The sequence below is a fragment of the Hevea brasiliensis genome, chromosome 15, assembly GCF_030052815.1.
Source record: "Hevea brasiliensis isolate MT/VB/25A 57/8 chromosome 15, ASM3005281v1, whole genome shotgun sequence".
Classification (NCBI taxonomy): domain Eukaryota; kingdom Viridiplantae; phylum Streptophyta; class Magnoliopsida; order Malpighiales; family Euphorbiaceae; genus Hevea; species Hevea brasiliensis.
Genome location: NC_079507.1, coordinates 72,458,733 through 72,480,416, shown reverse-complemented (window position 1 = coordinate 72,480,416; position 21,684 = coordinate 72,458,733). Strand labels below are relative to the sequence as shown.

The 21,684-nt window shown below is 35.1% G+C and overlaps 3 protein-coding genes across 4 annotated transcripts; 2 read left to right on the top strand and 1 right to left on the bottom strand.

The window, feature by feature from the left end:
* The first annotated feature begins 3,630 nt into the window (after positions 1 to 3,630).
* Positions 3,631 to 7,552, top strand: LOC110636197 (guanine nucleotide-binding protein subunit gamma 2). The gene is made up of 5 exons (XM_021785778.2): positions 3,631 to 3,985; positions 4,108 to 4,306; positions 6,903 to 6,955; positions 7,101 to 7,145; positions 7,246 to 7,552. Exons 2-5 carry the CDS (start codon positions 4,169 to 4,171, stop codon positions 7,328 to 7,330), a joined length of 321 nt encoding a protein of 106 aa, XP_021641470.2. The 5' UTR covers positions 3,631 to 3,985; positions 4,108 to 4,168; the 3' UTR covers positions 7,331 to 7,552.
* On the bottom strand, positions 7,495 to 12,841 carry LOC110636179 (uncharacterized). 2 transcript variants are annotated; one of them, XM_021785760.2, is made up of 3 exons: positions 12,591 to 12,841; positions 12,198 to 12,392; positions 7,495 to 8,020 (listed from the first exon to the last, which is right to left on the bottom strand). In XM_021785760.2, the coding sequence occupies exons 2-3, from the start codon at positions 12,387 to 12,389 to the stop codon at positions 7,661 to 7,663; spliced, it is 552 nt and encodes a 183-aa protein (XP_021641452.2). In that variant the 5' UTR covers positions 12,390 to 12,392; positions 12,591 to 12,841; the 3' UTR covers positions 7,495 to 7,660. The 2 variants fall into 2 exon arrangements, with proteins under 2 accessions (XP_021641452.2, XP_021641443.2); XM_021785751.2 differs by having other exon boundaries at positions 12,198 to 12,404; positions 12,591 to 12,837.
* Positions 12,842 to 13,866: 1,025 nt separating this feature from the next.
* LOC110636171 (pyruvate kinase isozyme A, chloroplastic) lies at positions 13,867 to 20,049 on the top strand. Its single transcript, XM_021785740.2, has 6 exons — positions 13,867 to 14,683; positions 16,077 to 16,167; positions 16,303 to 16,496; positions 17,790 to 17,911; positions 18,295 to 18,773; positions 19,316 to 20,049. The coding sequence occupies exons 1-6, from the start codon at positions 14,120 to 14,122 to the stop codon at positions 19,615 to 19,617; spliced, it is 1,752 nt and encodes a 583-aa protein (XP_021641432.2). The 5' UTR covers positions 13,867 to 14,119; the 3' UTR covers positions 19,618 to 20,049.
* Positions 20,050 to 21,684: the final 1,635 nt, after the last annotated feature.

Below are 21,684 nucleotides of genomic sequence, written 5' to 3'. Positions count from 1 at the left end.
AATTAAGCATAAAAATTAAAAAGTTTGACTTGTTGAGTTCAAAAAAAAATAGAAGCCTGAAATTGTTTAATTGAATTTCTTATTCATTATCCGCAAATTTCAAGGGATTAATAGGCTTGGAAGTGCATTAAAAAAAAAAAAAAAAAAAACTTGGAAGAGGACACGCAAGTTTAAATTATATGCTTCTAGTTCTAGGCATCTTGTCTTTTACTTGGGAGATGCATGGCCAGCCCTTTCACTTCCAGATGAGTTTAAGAACGGGCCAAGGCTGCCATCGATTGAGCTCGGTCCTAATTCTTTCCTCCAAATCTCGAGTGTGTATATGCATACATATAATCCTTAAGATTAATATGAATTGCCTATTTGTAATTATTAGTATCTAATTGAACAAGCCTTCCACTTCCCTGCTGCATTTTTCTTCTTCGCTCTGAAAGAGAATTAAATTAATTTCCATTGCTAACCTTTCAACATACGCTAACAACCATGTCGAATAAACCAAATCTCAAAAAACAAATTGATTTATTGTTTTTTCAGATAATAGATTCCCTATCGTTTAAAATTAGTGCAATAACAGCGAATCAGTTCGGAAGATCATCATCCGCAGAACCTGAAAACCATATATTTCAAATAAAGGTCCCTTGACCAATTCAGCCACCGCAATCGCATCTCGCTCCACCCTTCAGAAGACAAAGGACACATATGGCTCAGGCGGCGGCTTAATTTGTGGTGGCGGAATATCCGGCGGTGGATGAGTCAGCGGTGGTAAAATATCTGGATCCAGCGGCAACCTTGGGGGCAGTTGATCAGGTGGTGATGGCCGAGGCGTACCCGGCGGCGGGAGTGGAATGTCAGGAGGCGTCGGAGGAGTCGGCAGCCGTGGGACAGAATAGTCCGGTCCCGGGGTGGGCACCTCTGGAATATTTGGAGGTTGCGTTTCGACTTCAGGTGGACCGGTTTCGATCTCCGGAGCGTTTGGAAGTTCCGGGACCTCAGGTGGAATTGAAGGTGGAGAATTAGACCTTCTAGGAAACTCTGGTGGGCTCTTGCCTGGGATTTCGGGTGGGTAATTAGATTGGTCATTCACTAGTAGCAAGCGAGAGACAAGGGATATAAGGTTTGGTTTGTCGTGTAAAGGGCTGTTCAGGATCTTTCCCTTTGAGAATGCAGAGGAAAGTACGAGAGAAGGATGGTTCGGTGGTTTGGTAGTGATAGAGTTCGGTGTATAAAACGGGATTGTTTTCTTCTTGAGGTTTGATGAGATTACAGAGAGTGAAGTGGACATTTTCACGGAAAGCATAGCTGATAGAGGATTGATGATGCTGAATATTTTTGGAAGGCTGTGGGCGTATTCTAAGAAACCAAACGCTAGAGCCACCGCTTGCTTAATTGGAAGAAATGGGGACACTTGTATCCCACGCACCATCATATTGAACTCCATCAATGAGCATGCGGGAGTCCCACAATTCACCACGAAGGCCGCAGTTTTCTTCATTTCCCAGGCTTCCTGCATAATTTTTCTGTGTTATTTTTCTTTTTAGTTGTTTTCTACATGAAGAATTACGCTGTTTCTGAACAACTTGTTAATGATGTTCTGCAGCTTTGATTTTTAATGAAAACACGTTATTTTATATATATATATATATATATATATATATATATATATATATATATATATATATATATATATATATATATATATATAAATACGCTTAATTGAATCAAGCCATTTTGCTCTCAATTCAGCAAGATATATGACTAGTATTTTTTATTTTTTTCTTTTATTTAATTTTAATTAAAATTAAAATTTTATAATTTCAAAATAATTTTAATAAATGTAATAAATTACAATCTTAAAAAAATATATCACTTTAAAATAAATTTAATAAATATTAAATTTTAAAAAATAAATTGAATTTAGGATTAGTTTCATATCAAATCCTACATAGAATAATCAAGAAACTCTAAAGTTTCTCCACATTTAGTCATGCAAAACTCTATAAGCAACGACATTAGCAACGCAATATTTGCGTCGTCCATTATTTATGCAAAGGTTAGCCGTTTACGTGCTACCATTCGTCGCATAAAATTTGAAAGAAGATGGTCTTATAGTTCCGTTTGACGGATGTCATTTCCGTCGCTAAAATTGTTGGCACAAATTTCTCTTTCAGCTATGGAGTACGGACGATTTTCGACGGTAAGATTTTGGGATACATAAATTTGCGTCGCCAATAATATTTAATCGCACGACAAAATCAGGTCCGTTTGTAACCACTTTCTTCCCCTCACTGCTCTACCCTTCTGTTCAGGTGAGTCCAGTCCAGCTCCTTCAGCCACATACTGTTTGGTTTTATTTTAATTCAATTGGGCTGACTTTACACACATGTTCTTCGTTCGAGCCCCAAATTGAAGCTGGGCCTCCCTGCTCAGTTTTGTTTATTGGCGGCTGGCACCAATTAGAGAATTTCCTTTTTTTTTTAATATTTTAATTTGAAATTTTAAAATATATTTGAATAATTAATTTGTTTACACTATTTGTAATTACCATTGAACCAAACTCAATTTTATATATATATATATATATTTCATTGTCTGTTAATAGAGTTAGTCACCAATCAATTTATGTGTGTTCTTAATTAATTTAAAAAAGAAAAATATGTTAATCGTTAATTGTAAGAATTATTAATTTTTGTATTCACTTATTGAGGTGTACACACATAAAATGTATGAAACATAATAACCTGAAAAATTCTAAGAAATGAAAAAGATATTTTTCTTGTAAAACAATTTAAATATATAAATATTTTTATATTACTTAAGGTATACTTTAATAGGTCCCGGTCAAAGCCAAGAAAATTAATAGAAGAAAATTAAGAAAGTTACTGATATTTTATTGATTATCCTTACTGCTGCTACAGAAGAATATAAATAGGAAAGAAATAAAACTACTTAGTCCTATTCTTAAGGCCTCACTTTAGCACAAAGATATATTATTGCCACGATCAACTGAGTGTTATTTGACTAAGTAAAACAACTTAAAAGATTAATGGCAGTAAATAAAAAATAACAGCAATGCTAAAAATAGAAAAGCAGTAGGACCCTTAGTCCAAATACTTCTTATTGGGAACAAGCAGTAGGACCCTTAGTCCAAATACTTCTTATTGGGAACAATAGCTCTGGATGACCTTCTGAGGGGCTTATCATACTTCACTAGAAATTACCTCATTTAGGACAAAGGGAAATTCTTAAGTTAAAGAATTTAAAATTATATATACATAATAATATCATATAAGCCAGAATATTAGAAGATGTTTAAAAAAAAATGGAAAATATTATATTATACATATTATATTTATATTTGTATGTTTTAATGGGGTAGGACTTAGCTATAACATTGACCATATAGAAAAACACCAGCGTGTGACTCACACACTACAAAGCGACAACGATGTGCCACGACCTTTGTAGTGGACTTCCATGTGTCGAGCACCGTGGCATGGCGTCCCTTTCCAACCCAACTTTCCAATCCCTCGAGTGTTTACACGCTCTAATTCCCAAAAAAATATTTATCATTATTTTTTACCTATATTAATTCGAAATAGATTATTAAGAATATTAATTTGATAATTTTAATTTTTTTTTAATTGGTGGAAAACAATAGGTTCGCCCATTTTTCCAAGCCCAGAGACCGAGAATAAGTTTAAAATTTCAAGTTTGCCACGCTGTCGACGGGAAGACTTCGCGTGGCGGAAAGGCTTAGAAAGCGGAGATACAGTACGCTGAAAGAGAGACAAAAATGACACAGAAAATAAGAGAGAAAAAGAGTTCCAGCTTTCATACAATACAACAAGAATAAACCTTCTCTCGCTATCCTTTATTCGATTAGAAAGCTTCACAAAAGGCCAAATTTCACTGACCTCCTCCATATCCATCTGGCTTTCTTTGAGTCCTTCAACAGATCCCTTCTGTTTCTGCTTTAATGGAAGAGGTCAGTTAGTTCCAGTACATGAGGTCCATCAGTCCATGCAGATTTCTGGGTCACCCTTATTTTCCTCTCTAATACCATCTTTCTTGTGATGCAACTTTTGTTTCTTTCTTCTTTGTCAAAAGGGGGAGTTAAGCTAAAGCTAGGGCTTTTTATATTACTGTGTGTCTGTGTTGTCTTTAAGAGATGCAATCGGATAGGTCCGATTCTTCGGGTCCAATAACCCAACGTGTCAACTCTTTGCCATCTGATTCTGATACCAGAGGAAAGCATAGGATACAAGCAGAGCTTAAGCGGCTTGAGCAAGAAGCTAGACTTTTAGAGGTAAATTCTTTTTTATTTATCCTCTATTCTCTCTGGGTTCTCTAATATTTCCCACTTCCCAAAAGATCTTTTCTTCTTTTTTTCCTTTTTTCCTCCCTGGTTAATTATTGTTTCAATTTTGTTTGAATGCACGAGCATATCTTATATGACGAATTGGAATATCTTAATTGGGCTTCTTCTTAGGATGAGAAAAACAATGGAATTGCTTAACTTTTGTTGGTTTTGAGTTCCAATACTTCAAACTCTCAATGCTGGAGCTTCCTAGCTATGAATTAAAATGTGATTCTGTGGCTGACTATTTGTACAAATTTTGAATTCATGGGAGACAAAGTATACACTTGTAAAGAGCAGCAGAACCGTCCTGATAGTACTTTTTAGTTAAACAAGAGGTTTTAACTGAAATGTCTGCTTATTTCTAGAAGATTTGTGGTTTTACTGGACTAGTGTGAGCAATTGCCAATTGGTTATTGTTTAGTTGATTGCTGCATTCCAATAATGTCAATTGATTATCCTGTTATAGGATCACTGCAAGAATTGCCTTGCAAAGCTTAAAGGGTCAGAAGTGATATTTTTTTGGTCAAGCATTAGAAGTAAATTTCATGCTTAAGTTTCTTAAGTCCCAATCATTTACTTTTCCGACTTATAATAATGCAGTCAGTTGCTTATTGTTTCTGTTAGATTAAAGACTTTCTGGTTTGGCCTGGCTGTAGCAAATATAATAGCTTTGCTACATTCTTTCTTAATCTAGAGCCAATTAGTATTTCAGCTGTGGTATTTAATGTCAGAGATCTATTCCAATAGCTAACCATGGCAGTTCCTAGATTGAATGTAGACAAGCACCTGCTTTCACAAGTTAGATGTGCAATATCATGTTCAGCTTCCAGCTAACAATTGAATTATTGTAACTTGTGATAGCCGTTTCCTCGTCTGCCAATTGCAACCACACCCACGTACCCTCAAAAAATTGATAAATAAAACATGCTTCCAGATCCGTAGCTCTTTCTGTGGTTTCTTGCTTGCAATAGTTTAGCATGAACATGACTCTACTTTCCATGCCTAAATTCATTCAAGGTGCCTATTCTTGCTTAAATTTCAGCAACAAAATAAATTTATCATGTTTCATGTTGCTTTTGGATGATCAGTGGCGGACCCATTCTTTTTTTTTTTTCTGGGGCCAACGAATAAAAGTAAACAATAAGATATTATTTAAAAAATTAAAAATATAATATTAATATCTAATAATTAGACTCGATAAAATCCAATACCCTTAACACTATAAAAAAAATTATATTATTAACTAATATTATTAAATACATATCTCTCTATATAACTAAAAGTCATTTATCAATTTATCATCTGTATGCTTATATCATTTTATCTTGATAAAGTTCATTGTTGAAAAGTTACGGTAGAATTTTAAAAGTATATAAACTTTTGAATACAATTTTTTTTTATCTCAATTAATTTTAAATTCCTTCAAAAAGAGGGTTTAGTAATTAAATTTATGAGGGGTCGGTGTATACAAATATGTATATGTGCAAAAGAATTTTCAAGAAAAAGAGGGGTCAATTGACTCCTTATTTTCTACACTACATCCGCCAATGTTTTGGATCACAAAATTAAAGTAAGTGGCTGGCTACAAAAACTACATTTTGCAAAATCTATATTGTAAATAACAGTTCAAAACCTGCATCAAGACATTTTTGTTTAAGTAATGTTGCTTGTTGATTTCTCATATGTTTTTGAAACTACTTGAAAATTTCATTTATATTGGGATTGCCTTTTTGGCTAGGATACTGCTCTCCAAAAGTAGATTTTCAAGTAGTGGGGAGAACTTTTCTGAACGTTTACTTAAGTTTGTGCCATCATTGAATATGTTTATGACAAACTGTCCTTACTTGGAGACCATTGGAACATCATTTCCCTATGATTTCAGTCACTTCACCCAAAAACTTAATCTTCAATGCTGTACCTGCATATATGAGAGATATAAAGGACAATAAATTTACTTCTAAGCTTTCAGGGAATTCGATTAACATATCAGCAGTCTTTTTTATTCACTGTGGTGATATACTTTCCATGTCATATGGGATGACCATGTCTGAAGATTTCCTTGTAAGAATGTTTTAGGGCATCCAAATTTTTATCTTAACATGAAAATTGATTGCAAGTATGCATGATGGCAGGTAAGACATGTTTCATAGGAAATCTTTCTGAATTTATGTGTGTTTGCTTGCTTTTATTAAATAACCCATCTAGAAAATCAGATTCAGCTTGCAGAAACTTTTCATGCTTCTATCATGAGCAAATGGAAGATATTTTCACTTTACATTATGAACTATTGCCCACTTTATACAACAAGGCACGTCTAGTATTTGAAAAATTCTTGGTGCTTTCTAATGAACTACTTCATATTTGAAGAATTCTCAGTGCTTGCAAATGAACTACCACATTTTCTTTTTAGGGTATGTCATTCAACACGAGTACAAATCAGTAAATGCTTTGTCACCTAGTACCTGATATCCTGCCTTGAGTGCTAGAAATACATGATTAAGACTACTGACTGGCTTTCATTTTTCCAATGATGCATGCACAGGAAGAGTTGGAGCAGCTTGATAAGATGGAAAATGCCACAGCAGTATGCAAGGAGTAAGTTCATGAAAAAATAAAAATAAAAATGATACGCAGAATGCTCATATGCTTAATATCCAATAATCGGGTTTTCAATTGATGCCATTTGTTATATAAGAGTACATTTTTATTTGTGAGCTAAATTTTGTTTTGTGTGCATCAGAATGCTAAGTAACGTGGATACTAGACCAGACCCACTACTGCCAGTGTAAATGCGCTTTTGTGATTTGTTTTTTCTGCATCAATTTTCAAGCGATTATCCATTTGACTTTCGACATTTCTAAGTGCCTGTTATTGTGGTCTGACAGAACAAATGGCCCTCTAAATCCATTATGGGATCGGTGGTTTGAAGGCCCGCAAGAATCACAAGGCTGCAGATGCTGGATTCTTTGATATTGATGGCTGATTTCAAGCATTAAAACTTCGATTGTTAATTGTTGGCGGAGGCATCAACTTTGAGCAACACTTTTGTCATTGGCAGATGTTTGATTGTGTAGAAAATAACAATTTTATAGCAATATTTTCTTCATTGGCGATTCTATAATGAAAATGCTTCATTGTGCAACACGACAAATTCTTCATATCAATTCAAATTTAAGGAACAATCTACAGCAATGGTGATGAGTACAGTTTGATAGTACACTGATAATTTTGTTTTAATCATCTTTCAAATCCATTACTATTTGAAAAATGAAACTTCTTTTCAAATTGCTCCCTTTATCTTCAACTTGGTGCCTTGCCAGTAACTCGCTGGGCAATCCACCCTAGGCCATCATACAGACCTTCACCTGTAAGAGCACAGCATGCTTGGATGTGCCAATCATGATTCTTTATGCTGTGAAGAGAGAAAGCATCGGTGATCTCAGCTGGGGTCATGGCATCTTTGAGGTCTTGTTTATTTGCAAAGACAAGTATAACAGAATCTTGCAGATCCTCGTGTCCGAGCAATCGGAAAAGTTCATCTTTCATAATCGAGATTCTGGCTCTATCCGTACTATCTATCACCACAATGACAGCATGAGTTCCCCAATAATATGTTGCCCACGATGTCCTGAGTCTATCTTGTCCGCCAAGATCCCAGACCTGATGACAACAAAGGACAGCCTTGTGTAACTTGCATGAAAACAACAGTATTCGTCCACATCATGACATTAACATATGATCAAGCAAGCAAGCATCTTTTAGAAAATCAATCACAGACAAACTCAAGCGAGTGCTTTTCTACAAACTACAAACCGGTAATACCATAAATTCAACCAATATCATACCTGGTCCACAAGGTTCTCTTTAAAGGAGTGAGAATATACCACATTTACATAGTTTATCAGATTTTTTTTTTTTCGTTCTTTTTTCGTCCTTCCATACAAGTGATGCTGAATTTTCACTTTTCAAGTGTTCCATGGAATAAAAGAAGATGCTTGGAATAATTTTTAACTGCCATGAACGGTGTTTCAGCACATATGGATTACAGTCTATTCAACTGGATAATCAAAGCAGGAAAATCAACTTATTCGGGGTAACACCAATAACAACAGCATATGCTACACAGCAATAATAAAGATAGTCAACTCCCAGCATCCAAATGCTAGGGGTTTCCATGTCCAAAACCTGTTTATCCATTTTCTTAATGAATTCAAGATCCCAAATGCTACTATGCAACTGATCCCAGGGAAGAAAGTATTCCTTTGGCCAATATCATGATTTTCAGACCCAGCCTGGTCTAAAAATCGATAAAGACAGAGGGTAAAGTGTTTAAAGTTCAACATGGGTTGAATCAGAGTTGAATCAATATACATTAAATCAATATTATAAAATTAATTCCCTCCAAAATTAATAATAGTATATTTTTACAATATATTTTATTAAAAGTTATTAAAATAAAGCTAGGTAAATTTTAATTGTAATAATATATAGGTAAATTTAAAATATATATTTAGAATTTTAATTTTTTAATAATAATATTTTATAATAAAAAACTAGCATAAAATTTTTATAATAAGAAATTTTATATCAACAAAATATAAATTTTGATGTATTTAAATTCCATATAATAATAAATAGATGAAAACTTTAATATTAGTCAAAATGATAATAGCTTGAATATAGACTATAGAACAATAGAAAAGAATGTGAATTATACTAGAAGGATTAGATCTTTAAAAGTAAAGGAAGCACTTAAGAGAATGAAAGTGGACAAAGCCTGTGGACCCTATGGAATACCAATTGAAGTGTGGAAGTGTTTAGGAGATATGAGAGTGACATGGTTAATTAAATTATTTAATAAGATTCTAAACTCAAAGAAAATGCCTGATGAATGGAGGAGGAGTATTTTAGTACCTAATTTTAAAAATAAGGGAGACATACAGAGTTGCTCAAACTATAGGGGAATTAAAGTCATTAGCCATACTATGAAGTTGTGGGAGGGAGTTGTGGACCATCGACTACGTCATGATACTTCTATCACTCTTAATCAATTTGGCTTCATGCCCGATCGTTCAACTATGGAAGCGATCTTTCACATTAGAAGCTTGATGGAAAACTATAGAAATGTGAAGAAAGATTTACACATGTTTTTTATTGATTTGGAGAAGGCTTATCATAATGTTCCAAGAGATGTCTTATGGAGTGTGTTAGAACAAAAGAGGGTATCTATTAGGTATATACAAGTGTTAAAAGATATGTATGAAGGAGCAACTACTATTGTGCGCACAGTGGGAGGGGACACGAGATTTTCCGATTTCAATTGGATTACACCAAGGATCAGCTATAAGCCATTACCTTTTTACATTAGTTTTAGATGAATTTACGAAACATATACAAGAGAGTATTCCTTGACGCATGATGTTTGCGAATGATATTGTTCTGATAGATAAGACACGAGAAGGAATCAATAGAAAGCTAGAGCTTTGGAGAAGTACTCTAGAGTCAAAGGACTTTAAGTTAAGTAGAACGAAGACAGAATACATGCATTGCAAGTTCAGTGAAGGCCAAACTAATAATAGGGAAGGAGTTAGTTTGGATGGAGTGGTACTGTCCCAAAGTAATCACTTTAAATATCTTCGCTCAGTCCTTCAAGTAAATGGAGGATGTGAGGAGGATGTTAGTCATAGGATTAAAGCCGGATGGTTGAAGTGGAGACGAGCCAAGAGAGTTTTACGTGATCGCAAGATTCCCAATAAGTTGAAAGGAAAATTTTACCGTACAGCCATACGACCGGCTATGTTATATGGCAGTGAGTGTTGAGCACTGAAGAAGTCGTATGCGTCTAAGATAAGAGTTGCAGAGATGAGAATGTTAAAGTGGATGAGTGGCCATACTAGACTAGATAAAGTTCGTAATGAGAGTATTAGAGAAAAGGTAGGAGCGGTGCCAATTGAGGATAAATTGAGAGAAGGGAGATTGAAGTGGCTTAGTCATGTGAAGCATAGACATACGGAGGATCCAGTTAGACAAGTAGAGCACATTAGGTTAGAGGATAGAAAGAAAAAAAGGGGTAGACCTAAATTGACTTGGAATAGAGTAGTACAATATGACTTAGAAGTATTACACATTTCTGAGGATTTAACCCAAAATCATTTAGAGTGGAGAAAGCAAATCCATATAGCTGACCCCAAATTTTTGGGATAAAAACTTAGTTGAGTTGAGTTTAGTTGAGTATGATGGATTTGTTTGCATATTTGTCAGTTTTTGTTTCTCAAAACCTTTGTTCAATCAATAAATTTGCATTTAGCTGGAAATGGAATGTTCTTTTAGTTTTATATATCAGCCCGATGGTTGCAATTTTCTTTCTGAAATAATGAGTACTGAAACTAGAAAAATTCTCATTTCACAGCTCCCAACCCAACAAGATTCAGGGGCCAAGAGAGTATTAGGTAAATAAATGAATAAGAGATCCTAACACCTCAAGGAAGACAAAAGCAGCATTTCATAATTATCAAGAAGTCAAAGTGGTCAAGGATTTAAACCCCTACAACTCTCTCTCCCTTTACCTGACTTAGAACACAGTTACCATTTTTTTTTTTTCATATTTTTTAGTAAGAAGTTATGAAGAGTTTCACTAAAATCACTCCCTACTTTATGGCCTTTATATGTACAGTTGCTCACCATAGATCTGCTACTGAGAATCAGAAATCTAAAGGACTTGTTGCGCCAACAAGAAGACCAATTTATGAAAGATGTAAGAGGATTGAATATTTCCATGTCCTGGCCAAACAAGGGCTAAATCCATTTAGAACTCTTTACCCCCTATTCCGTACTCATTCAATCATATGAGTAAAAGAGTTTTCACTAAACCACCCTCCACCTTATTGAAATGATTTATCTCATCTCTCCTTCATATGTATAGTTGCACATGGCTAGTGGAAAACTGATATCTAAAGGACTGGTTGGGCCAACTAGAAGCCTGATCCATTGAAGATGTAAGAGGGTTGAATCTTTTCCATGTCCTAGGCCAAAGGATTACATCCATATGGGGGTTCCAGACCCCCGATTCCGTACTTATTCTGCTGTATGAGAATTTGCATATAATGAAACTTGAACCCCTTATTCCCTACTCATTCAGCCATATGAGTAATTGCACGATGAAACTAACTTCTGGTCCTACCCTTACCAAAAGCCACTTTTCTTAAATTTTGAATACATATAGATATAAATCCTGATGACCAATGACTAGAACCTATTTCAGAGACGACTCACCAAAAAATTTCCATTTGAGAAACCCAGGTAATTGAATACTTTCTAAATTGCCAGTCCATGCAAATGATGCTTCTCTTTTCTATTTTAGCATATTTTCCTGCTACTGGACAGAATGTCAGACCAACAAAAATGGGCAACAGCAATTAGAAGACTAAACCCGTGGCCCTTGGGCATCAGTTGAAGTAGTGAAAAAGGTGGGATAGATTGGTGCCCGTACCCTGACCTAATACACACTGCAAAGATGCCAGATTTTGAAATGAAATTATCCTACTCAGTTGCATAGCTACCACATAAATGTTCAGTTTATGGAATTGAAGAATCACTCTCTAAAATGGCATTACATTTTGATTAAACAATTAGCTCCTACATCAATCTAAAAAAAGGCACACCATTTTACCTCTACGTCAAAGTTCATAATTCTTTTCCCTCTAAGCTACTGAAACTTTAAATAAACTAATATTAAGATCCGAATCATCAAATACAGAGACAGGCTTACATTAACCCAAAACCCAATAAAATTAAATCAAAAGGAGGCAAAATAAAGAATCTGAGCAAGAAAGGGCACCTCAAATCGAATGTTCTTGTAAACAAGCTCTTCAACGTTGCTGCCAACAGTTGGGTGAGTAGTGACAACCTCTCCTAAGTGTAATTTGTAAAGCGTGGTCGTCTTGCCTGCATTATCTAACCCAACCACCACGATCTTGTACTCCTTTGCAGGAAACAACATGAACCAAAACTTCGATATAAACGCTCCCATCTTCTATTTCAAGTGCTTAATCACACATCAAAAAAACAAATGCCTTCAATATATTTATCAAATAAAAAAAATTGCAAATTGATTGTGAAAATATCAAAATTAGAGCTATAAAACAAAATAGAATCCAATTAGTCAAGGATCGGGGCTGGGAGTTACAAATCTATATCTGAAAAAAAAAAAAAAAAAAAAAAAAGATCAAACCTTTGATTAAGGGATTTGAGATAGAGGGTACGAATATGATGAAAGATGGTAATGGCTTCGCGTCTTGCAGGAGGAGGAGAGGACCCAAATGCAAAAGAAAGCAGACCGCGATTAGATTGATTTCGTGTTGGGCATAGACAGGGCGATCTGTTTGCGAAAGTTCAGAATAAGGAATGGAATGATACACCTTTGTTTTTCTTTTCCTTCCCTTTCGTGAATGGGTTCGGTTGGAGAAACAGATGTGGACTATGGAGAGCCCTGCTGTCGGTGACACGTTGGCATATAAATGCCAACTATGGTGATGAGTGGAGATCCACGTCAGCCCACAATGGAATGTGTTTCTTGGTCATTTTGGGTCCATACGGTCATGCGGGCTTCTCGTTTTGCTTGCTATTAACTATTATGACTCCATTACCCAAAAGACTCTAAACATCCATTTTCCCACGCTTTTATTGGTCAAAGTTGAATTATAGTAATAGACTCCACTTTTTTAATTTTAATATAAATACTTTATATTTAACTATAAATAATTTTTTTTTAAATTTAATTATATATAAATAAAAATTTAATAAAGTAATCTATCTTACTTTCTGTTAAGAAAAAAACAAAGTAAAAAAGCTAAAAATCTTGAATCCATGGTCACCTGACTTTAATAATAATTTAATTTAATTATGTTGCCAATTTTCCACCTAACTTGTGCGAGTTGACTCATATTTTGCAGGTGCAAGATGATAAAATAATTATATTTTTTTCTTTTGATTACCTACCCCATCTCTAGCTTGCTACTTTCTTTGCCCGCATGGCACGTGGGTAGAATACGCTCACTACGTCCTCATACGCCATGACAAGTTATATTTCATATACACGTATATATATCTTCGTGTTTGGACCTCATCTATCGATATAAGAACCGATCACTCTCATCCATGCAACCAACCTTTCCCAACCTAACCACATAGTTATGATTCTAACATAATTTACCCGTTCTACACGTTGGACACCTCCAAATCTCAAGGGTACGTTTGGTTCTCATATTAAATATTAATTTTTTGTTAAAATTATTTTATGTTTTTGAAAATTATTCTAAATTTTAATTACTAAGAAATCTATCTTATTTAAAAACTGATAATTATTTAAAATTTTATTTATTATATTTTTAAAAATTTAAAATTCTTAAATTTATAATTTTTGATATTATAAAATTATGTTCATTATATTAAAATTATATAATATATATATATATATATATATTATTAAAGTAAAATAATAAATAATTTAAACATGCAGAGAGGAACCAAAACATTTCCCGTCTCCTTCGCTGGCTGCTATCTAATGTCGGCGACTTGTATAAAGCTCAGCTCAGTCCCGCTTCCTTCCCTGTTCCATCCGCCCTTTTCTCTCTAAAAGCTCCACCCTTTTATCTATATGCTTCACAATCACATTTCAACTCCCCAAACTCTGCCTTCCTCCTTCTTTCCTTATCCATCTAACAGAGACGTAGCCACCGGTCCTTGCATTTCCTGGTGACCATGTCACAGTCACTTCATTTCTTCACTCCAACAACTCGCTCCCCAAACTTTACTTTCCCTAAACCCTCTCTCCCAGCCTCCAATTGCCTGTTCTCGATCACTTTCTGGCCTAAATCTATCTCCGTCAAGGCATCAGCTTCATCAGATTCTAACTCTGCCCCATCATCTCAAGTCTTCGTTTCCAATAATGGCACAGGAGGAGGCGTGTTGGCGCCGGAGTATAGTTCCTTGGCAGTGGCTGATGTGAGTTCGATCGAAGTGGATGCGGTGACGGAGGCGGAATTGAAGGAGAACGGATTTAGGAGCACGAGGAGGACCAAGCTCGTTTGCACGATAGGTCCGGCCACATGCGGCTTCGAGCAGCTGGAGGCGCTAGCGGTTGGAGGCATGAACGTGGCGAGGATTAATATGTGTCACGGCACCCGCGAGTGGCACAAGAGCGTCATTGAGCGAGTTAGGAGGCTGAATGAGGAGAAAGGTTTTGCTGTGGCTATTATGATGGATACTGAAGGGAGTGAGATTCACATGGGCGATCTCGGTGGAGCTTCTTCTGCCAAAGCCGAGGTTGCAGCCTTTTTTTTTACGGCTGAGATTACTTTTCTAAATAAAAATATTATTTTAGGTATGATTAAAAAAAAATTATTATTTTAATATTTTTATAATTAAAATTTATTAAATTTAATTTTTAATTATTTTTTAATACATTTTAACTAATATATTTAAAAAAATATTTTTCTCCATCGCAGTTTTAAGAGCAATGTTAATAATGCCTTTTGACTAAAAGATTGCATTTTTTTTAGTGTCTAGTTACGTGTATATTGTTGATATTCATGTGAATTCCACTGAAGCTTTTGTGAGTGGTAGTTATTTGAGTATCAATTGCTTTATACGTTATTGATTTCCTAACCCTTTTTTTGCATTCTTAATTGAACAAGGAAATTAAGAAGAAATTAAAGAGAAAGAATGAAGAGAAAAGAAAAGACTATTGTTTTGTTTGGATACTTGCTAAAATAGAGGAGAAATGAAAATTTTCTCCCAATAAAATTATTTAATTGCCATAAATTTATGATTTTGTTATTATATGATATTAAGGTTGCATAAGTAATTTTAATATAATGGTACCTAATTCTCTTATTTTTACATTTCACTTGTTGGAGAGAGAAATATTTTGAATTCACGAAAGAAAAATTGAGAAATATAATTTCCTTTCATTTCTTCTCATTTCTTTTTTCTATTTGCTATTCAAACAAAGGAAATATGAAAAATTACATTTCTTTTCTTTTCTCTTCTCTCCGTTTTCCTAGATCCAAACAAAGGGTAAGTATCGTTTTTTTTTTCCTTGTTGTATTTTGTAATGTAATACGTAGAGAATGGCAAACTCAATCGAATTCCGTTGCTTTTATAGTCATTGGGAGCCATGAATATGCATATATTAGGATGAACTAAGAAGGCCTGCGATCATCTCTTCAATTAGGAATTTCGTTATTGCTTACTTGGTTCACTGTAGTGGTTTTCATGTAGGAACAACTGTTATTGTCTGAGATTCTTTTAGTCTTTAACACATTCATTAGCATCTGCAAGAGCATTGTATGGAAAGGTTTGTTCTGCAGATACCTGTGTTTGAATGTAAACTTGATTGAACTTGATACCTTATCATTGTTGATGAATACAGCATTGCTGTGTTTAATTTTTCTTTTTTTCTGAAGTGGCGTTGAGCATGGGAGGCTATTGAGCTGAAATAGATTCAGCATCATTATTACTAGTTTCCACTTGGACAGATGACATTACCTTGCTGATAGAAATTACGTCCTAATGATACTTCTGGTGCTGCTATCAAAATCTAGCATTGTAATGAATCATTTTCTAAAAGTTCTTGCAGACACAAATCTTGTTTAATTAAGCAGGTTCATGTTCACAAGCTTGGAACTTATTGTAATAAGTTTCTCTGCATGTGCAGGATGGTGAGATCTGGACTTTTAGTGTCAGAGCCTTTGACTCACCTCGTCCAGAACGCACCATCAACGTGAATTATGATGGCTTTGCTGAGGGTAATGTTCACAACATAATCGTTTGCTTGAAATTAATTTTATGAGAGCTGGTATCTTTTATTTTTTCTGTTCTATTGTTGCTGATAAGCATGTTAATTCTCAAGTAATCTTAAGCCAGTAATTCATGTGAGACAGATGTGCAAGTTGGGGATGAACTCATTGTGGATGGTGGGATGGTAACATTTGAGGTAATTGAGAAAATTGGTCCAGATGTCAAGTGTCGATGTACTGATCCTGGACTGTTACTACCACGGGCTAATTTGACTTTCTGGAGGGATAGGAGTCTAGTGCGAGAACGTAATGCCATGCTCCCCACAATTTCCTCTAAGGTTGGTGCATATTCTCTCCCCCTTTCCAGCCCTTCTTTTCCCTGCCTATTTTTTGAAAGTAAAAATATATTCATTTTTCATGTATCTTCAAACACTGAATTGTATATGAACAGTAATTATTCATGTATCTTCAATCAAGTAGAAAGGCTGAGAGTTTCCCACTGTATCCTTGGGATTTAGTGGTGATTATGACTCAACCTTGATAGCTATGACTCTTTAAGATTAAATACATACTAAATTTTCAAGTTCAACTGTTATAGATGTTGTGAGGGAAGTGATTATTTACATGAGGCATTGGGATTTAAGGTAACCTGATGTTATTTTTTGGCCGGAAGTTCAAAGCTCACCAATGTCATTCAAATATTGTTAAGAGAGCTAAATATTGTTATCGGGATGTGGCTAGAATCTTATTTTGATGATACAATCTTTTTTCCCCTTCACTGGTTTAAATGTTTTCTTCCTTAGATTAGTCATCATAACTTCAGTGCCTTTTTTATTTTTTTAGATCATATTATTTTCTGCTGGATGGAAAATTTCTTGCTAACTGAAGCTCTTTTTTTTTTTTTTTTTTTTTCATTATTCTCAAAATTGAAGCTATATTCCTCTTCTTATCTTTTTGCTTATAAATTTAAGAAAAAAACAATCTGCAAAACAGGATATGCCCACCAAAGCATGGTAGTTTGGATTGAAACGTTTTATATTTTGGGATTTATAAATAGCTTTCTTTACCCTACACATTTTAAAAAATCTCATTTTGATGAACTTTCTATCTGAAATTCCCCCTTTTATGATATATGCCATCATGATTCATGACATGATCCATTTATGTGCATAGTTTCTTTAGTAGTTAAGCTTTTGCAACCATCCTTTTAATATCAGATGATCATCGATCTCAATGCATTTAGAATTACAGAAAAGATTAGGAAAAAATGGTAACTGTACTTCAAGTAGAACTTATGGGTTTGCTTTTTTTATTTTAATTCAACATGTGCTGGAAGTCAGTTTCAGACTTGACTGTGGTGGATATGCTGCCTGATTAAACTTTGCAAAATAAATGGTGCCTCCAATGAGTGTGAGTGGATGAGTTTACATGGCTAACTCAGTTGTATGTGTTTTATATGCAAATGTGTACTGGCATATGAATCATGATAATATGATTTACATAAACTTCCATTGGCATGCATGTGGCATCTGCGTTCCTCTTTTGTGCTGCATTAAATATTTCTAGAATTTTTTTTGCAAAATGTGAAAAATTTCATATCTTCTCATGCTTAACCCTTTTTATATTTCCAGGATTGGTTAGACATTGATTTTGGTATTGCAGAGGGTGTTGATTTTATTGCAATATCATTTGTCAAGTCTGCTGAAGTGATTAATCATCTCAAAAGCTATGTTGCTGCACGGTCTCGTGATCAGTAAGCACATTTAACACTATATTAAATTTTCCTGTTTATGTTTGTCTATCATTAATAGCTACCCTTTGTTTGAATTTGACTGGATACTTTGTTGCCAGTTAGCATATCACTGCATGTTAAATTACTTGAACATGTCATGCATCTGTTTATGTGGTGGCCTGAGTTTGTCTTGATTTCTTTGTTGTATTGCTTGTGTGTCACTACAATCATTATAGCAAACCAATCAGTATTTACAATTGACTGTTATTCTTAAAATTGTTTTCAAGTGAAAATAGTATAATTTCATATGTTGCATGTGTTTTTCTTTTAGTTGCCTTTATAATAAAAATGTTTAGCAACAGTGACAATCTTTTTGGACTTAAAACAGATTTTTATTGATGCAGTGATATAGCTGTGATTGCAAAGATAGAGAGTATTGACTCATTGAAGAACTTGGATGAGATCATTCAAGCATCAGATGGAGCTATGGTAGCAAGAGGAGATCTGGGTGCGCAGATACCATTGGAACAGGTCCCATCAGCCCAGCAAAGAATTGTTCAGCTCTGCAGGCAGCTAAATAAGCCAGTCATTGTTGCCTCTCAATTACTTGAATCTATGATTGAATACCCTACACCCACCAGAGCAGAAGTAGCTGATGTTTCTGAAGCAGTTAGGCAGCGGGCTGATGCTTTGATGCTCTCTGGTGAGTCAGCCATGGGCCAGTACCCAGAGAAGGCATTGGCTGTTCTCAGAAGTGTCAGTGTGAGAATTGAGAAGTGGTGGAGAGAAGCAAAACGCCATGAAGCTACGCAACTCCCTGCTGTAGGATCTGCCCTTTCTGACTCTGTTTCTGAAGAAATTTGCAATTCTGCTGCCAAGATGGGTAAGCATTCTTTGGTTCAAGTCTACATACCAATTGGTGGATCTAGTGAATTATTTTATGATCAAATGATGCATTTTGGCATAAAAGGTAGAGGTGTGCAAGATTTTTTTTCAATCTAGTTTGGAGAGAATTTTTTTAACTGAATCAGACTTTTAAATATGATCTGTACAAAAATAAACATATATCTTCAAATTTGTTTGACTTGGCGTATATTCCATTAAAAACTCGGGGCGCTTCCTACACGAGTCACAGAGGAGAAATTTTTCTATCTTTCTAGGTGGATTTCAGGTTGTGGTTTCTTTTAACTAGCACCTTCTAGCTCTGCATTTATAAATTACCAAGAGCACTAATATATAATGTCTTAGCAGCCAAAAGGGCCAGTAATACAAATTTGATGTGCTATTGTACATATTCATTGGCTAGTGCCATGATTTTAGTAGTACTCCAGAACCTGAAAATTAAAGGCAGTAATTTTATGTGCATCTGTGTGTTTTTGTTCCTTAGATGATGGTCATGATGCAATTTGATTTTTTATTTTGCAGCTAACAATTTGGAGGTGGATGCTCTTTTTGTCTATACAAAGAATGGTCACCTGGCATCTCTCTTGTCTCGTTGCCGGCCAGATTGTCCAATCTTTGCTTTCACAACCACAGCATCTGTAAGGAGGCGCCTGAACCTACAGTGGGGCCTGATGCCTTTCCGCCTGAGCTTTTCAGATGATATGGAAAGCAACCTTAATAAAACCTTCTCCTTGCTCAAGGCTAGAGGAATGATCAAATCAGGTGACCTTGTTATAGCTGTTTCAGACATGCTACAGTCAATCCAAGTTATGAATGTTCCTTAGATTTCATTTAAAATTGCTGTCGCCATGGGAGACTGTTTTATCTATTATTTGCTGTGTCATTGTTCCTGGTTCTACCATGTGGTAATATTCTTATTGCTGGAAAGCAAAAGGAGAGTTGAAATAAGTTCGTCCAACTTTCACTTGGCTTCATGCTTGTTACTCTGACCGGATCCACCTATTATGCAGCGAGACTTGGATTGGATTCTGCCTGAGCAACTGTGATTTTTTTGGCAGGTGATCACAATTTTAACCAGCGACTTTATTTTATTTTAGAGTGACGGTGATATATTGCAAAATTTACCAATGAAGATAGAGCTGTAATTACGAACAGTGTACCCATGTAGTATTTTGTTGTTTAGCAACTTTATGTTCCCACATTTGCTTTGAGTAAGCATAATCTACAAAAACTGTTGGCAGATTCTTCTTTGATCATCTATATTCATCCTTTCAATTGCAATTCATCAATATCATAAACTACGATTACCAAAGAATTAATCACTCGAGCGAAATAGTTCTTGTTTTCACAATCAAGGTGTGCCCTGCACCTCGTGTTTAGCTCATTCCCAAAGTTAAAACCATATGTTCACGGATTAGGCATTTCAGAAATGGTCGCTGTTGGTTAGTTCTACTGAGACTATCCTTACTGACCCAAAGATTTGCTATTATTCGTGCAAGTTTGATATGCCCAACTGCACAGTGCAAGTCATTGGCTTGATTGAGACGATGCGTAATGGGGATTTTATGGTACCTGACTACATGCATCGATATGATGACTTATGGGTGTTTTTAGAAGCTGTGCAATAAAATCATTTAGTTTGTTGCGTTACCTTTAACAGCCACGGAAGAGCCCCTTACTGCTAGGCAGAGCCAGAGCCAGGGGGAACAGCATCAGAATCGGAATTTAATTTAATATCAGGATACGAAGAAAACATGGGTTGAAATATAAAGAATCTGAGTCCATGAAAGTAGTTGAAAACAATAAGTGGAGCAGAACTTCAATTTTCTCCGGAGAATTTTTGGGGTGTAAAATGCAGCACGAAGGCTTTTATCTACCTAAAAAAAAAAAAGACATTTATCATTGTCAAGCTTTAAATAAACAATAGACTGGGAGAATGGTGTCTTCAAATTTTCTGAATAGTATCCACAGGGAGATGGATAATCCAGTAATTTGACTTTATATTATAAAAAATAATAGAGAAATAAGAATTCAATTTAGTCTTTTTTTAATCTCATAATATTAGAAAAAGATTAAAAAATAAAAAATAAAAAATTCAAAATCTCGAAATACCTTCCTCCCTTTCCTCGAACAAAATGTTTACAAAAGGAAATCTCTGTAACCAAAGAGACAGACGCATCAGCTTTGTAAGTATCGTCCAGGCTCCAGAGTAGGAGTGGGTTCAAAATGATCATAGTTGCATTACATAATTCAATGGGCCCCAGCAGCAGCTTTGATGCTCTATTGTCAATCCAAATGAGAAAAAGTTAATAAGGGTACATGAAAGACTGAATAACACAACACCTCCTTCACCTGAAATAATAGTGACCCATTTAGCTTTTGTGCTATTGCTTGGTGCCACTGATTTTACTTCACATTCAATTCCATCTTATGACGGAATAAGCTTGCGTAATCAAACTAAATGACTTTCTGAATTTTTTTTTTTTTATCAAATTAATTCTTATTGAAATTTCAACTCAAAATCTTGTAACTCCATAAACAACTCAGCATAAGAATTCACAACTTGTGAAGATGAATAGTATGAAGTGTGAAGAACTTGGACACTGTCCCTTGTAGGATTTATATAATCAATTGACAAATAGAACATTCACGCGTGTGATGTTTCATCACTTCAAACATTATATTTTACAGAGTGGGGTAAGGAGAGAGGTTTTGATATGTGGATAGGTCATATCATACATGGGTCCAAACCTATAAGCCCCACAGGTGGCCTGGAGTCATTCAACCCACCCATTAAAAAGGGTATCATGCAGTGAAACAGTTGAGCTATGCAATTATCATTATTATTATTATTATTACAGTGACCTAAACCTCGTTGATAAGAAACAAAT